General features: G+C 35.2%; 1 protein-coding gene across 1 annotated transcript; it reads left to right on the top strand.

Moving 5' to 3' along the window:
* On the top strand, positions 1–573 carry LOC133852505 (transcription termination factor MTERF15, mitochondrial-like). The gene has a single exon (XM_062289274.1). The coding sequence runs from the start codon at positions 1–3 to the stop codon at positions 571–573; it is 573 nt and encodes a 190-aa protein (XP_062145258.1).
* Positions 574–2,877: the final 2,304 nt, after the last annotated feature.

The raw sequence follows: 2,877 nt of genomic DNA, 5'->3' as shown, positions 1-2,877 counted from the left end.
ATGTCTCCAAACATTGCACTTTTGAGACAACTTGGAGTGCCTCAATCTGCCATTTCTTTCTTGGTAAGTAATTATTCTTCTCAAGCGTTCACTACGCATACTTGGTTTGTTGAGGCTGTCAACGAGTTTATGGAAATGGGATTTGATCGATCGAAAACAGTGTTTGTCTGGGCAATCCAAGCGTTCTTGAAGATGCGTAAACTAAAGTTGGAGTCAAAGTTGGAGCTGTATAGGAGGTGGGGTTGGTCAAAGAACATGGCCCTCTCAGCATTTAAAAGGAATCTAAATTGTATGCTTTTATCAGAAGAGAAGATCACGAAAACAATGGACTTCCTTGTGAACAAAATGGGTTGGCCATATGCTAATATTGCTATTAATCCTGCAGTTCTATGTTGCAGCTTGGAGAAGAGGATAATGCCTAGGTTTTCAGTTATTCAGGTTTTACAAGCGAAGGGTTTGGTCAAGAATGATTTGTCCTCAGGATCTATCATACTACCTAGTGAGAGGTGCTTTGTGGAGAAGTTTTTGATCAAATTTCACGACGATGTTCCTGAACTGTTGAATGTATATTAGAGTAAGATGGATCTTGTGGAGGTTGGAAGTCAATCTGAGAATGTGTGTGGTTCTAAACAGTTGTAACATTTTTGACTTCCAACTTAAGGTATTTCTCGACTTTTAATTGAATGCCAGTTTAATATTTCATACTTACTGGATAAAGCATATGCATCATCTTGTTTTGTTTTCACCTGGATATGTGTTCTCCTAGACAATGATTTCAAATATTGATCCATGACATCAATTATTTATTTCAAACAGAATACCTGACTCATGTAGTCGCATATATTTTACTACATGTCTCCTACACCCCTAAAGATTGGGGACAAAAAGAAAAAGTAAAATAGGGATCTATTTGTTATAAAGGGCATGGGTATTTTTTTTGATAAGTAAATTTAGTATTATTGAATGCGTAAAGCGCCCCTAAGTACACTAGAAGTATACAAATAGAAACACCTAACTAGGAATAGAAACTTCATGTGTCCCCAGGTTGCACCTTTCACTTTTAATGATATTTTGATTCGTTCATAGTGAAAAAATCATTGCCATATTTGTGTACTAACATTGGGTGTATTATCCAAAATTCTGTGCTTCATGGTGATCAGATTAAGAGCTAACTTCTTTATGATATCTAAGATATGTTAAGGTCAACATATTTGATATTTGATAATTTATAGATTATTTTCTAAGTGAAGCAGTATCCTCATGCAGTTTTTTTTGTCTAGATCATCAGTTATATAGGAAAAAAAAAATTCTTTGATTAGATTATGCACAACCACATGACTGGCACAAACTTTAAAGCACACCCAAGGGGGCTCATTTCACACAATTGGCAAGAAAATATTAGAAAAGTGAACTGTGTTGTAGAGGAAAGAAGAAAATTAGAAAAGCTCGTAGACAAAGATGCCTGTGTGCACCTGTAAAATCCTATGACATTTAAATTCTTCTTGTTGGAAGAGTGAACCATGTGTGAGAGGAAAGAAGAAAAGAACAGGTCGTATACATAGATGCCTAGATGCAGGCTCAGAATCCTGTGACATTGAAAATCATCCTTGTCTGGCAGATGAATTGATCGTTTCTATATAGAAATATGGAGAATATTTAGATTTTGATAAGATCAGTTATAAGCAAATATGAATCATATTTTCTTGTGTTTTGAGTGGTATCTCTTGATATATAGTTGAAGTTCAGAAAGTGGCTATTTTGTTTCGAGAAAAGCATTGATGGAAAGATAAGTCCTATAGTCATCTGATTTGAGATTAATAGCTTGTTTTGCAATTGAGATAGCTATAGTTGGGACATAGATGTGACTTTGTTGAAGGTTTCATGTACTCTCTTATCTTTGTAATGAGATCTGTTGACATTGGTGATGTATAAACAAAATGACCATTTTGTTACGTGAATAATTTCACAAACACATAACGAGATAATTTGTTAGGTTTTGAGGGAACTTGGACCCTTTAAATTCGTAAAAGGAACCTAAAAACCTTTTCAAACATGAAGTATCAAATCATAAAATATATTCTAACATAAGGAAAATATCCTACCGTATTATATATTCTAATATTAATATCTACTCCGCGTAGAATTCTATTTTCATAACATTCATTTCCCCTTGAAATGGAGTGTGTTTGTTAGAGGAGAGCAACGATAATGATTGCAAACAGTGTGGATTGCATACTAAAAAAAAAAAAAAAAAAAGGTCACATGAGAGTATTAAAGGGAGCAAAGCCTTGGTCATATTAAGTTTTAATATTTATTATTTTCATAATTGTTAAGTGTTACTAATCTGCATATGCGATTTTAAGAGTAAGATTTTTAGGAACTTGAGGACAATGTCCATTTCAAGGGGGAAGGAATGTTACTCTCATGTGACTTTTTTTTTTTGTTTCCCTCAACCTTTTACCAATTCCACCAAAATCTTGAACCCATCTTCTCCTTTCTTCCATGCTTGGACATAAACGTTGGTCACTCTTCTTTGTTTCGATCGGCTTCACTTTTTTTTTTTTTTTTTTTTGAGTATGCAATCCACACTATTTACAACCATTGATTGTTTCTCTCCTCTAACAAACACACTGGTACTAGGTTCCCCTTGAACTCTTTGTCATTGAACACGTCTGAGTGAGCGAGGGGTAAGGGGTCTAAGCATTTCATACGCTTTCGAGGTGGCCGTTATTTCCCCTTCGCAAACAGCACTAGTTTTCAATGTGGCTGGATCTCCTTCTTCGCTGCTGCTACTTCCGCACTCGTTGTGAGCTGTTCTTGGAACCCATGCAAAACATATCCCAACTTGCAATTTTTGGCTGAAAATATTTTTGGTCG

This window comes from Alnus glutinosa, chromosome 12 (genome assembly GCF_958979055.1).
Source record: "Alnus glutinosa chromosome 12, dhAlnGlut1.1, whole genome shotgun sequence".
Lineage (NCBI taxonomy): Eukaryota > Viridiplantae > Streptophyta > Magnoliopsida > Fagales > Betulaceae > Alnus > Alnus glutinosa.
This window is presented reverse-complemented; position numbering and strand designations above follow the sequence as displayed.

Coding starts and splice junctions, on each gene's coding strand:
- LOC133852505 (XM_062289274.1), top strand. CDS start 1: ATGTCTCCAAACATTGCACTTTTGAGACAACTTGGAGTGCCTCAATCT.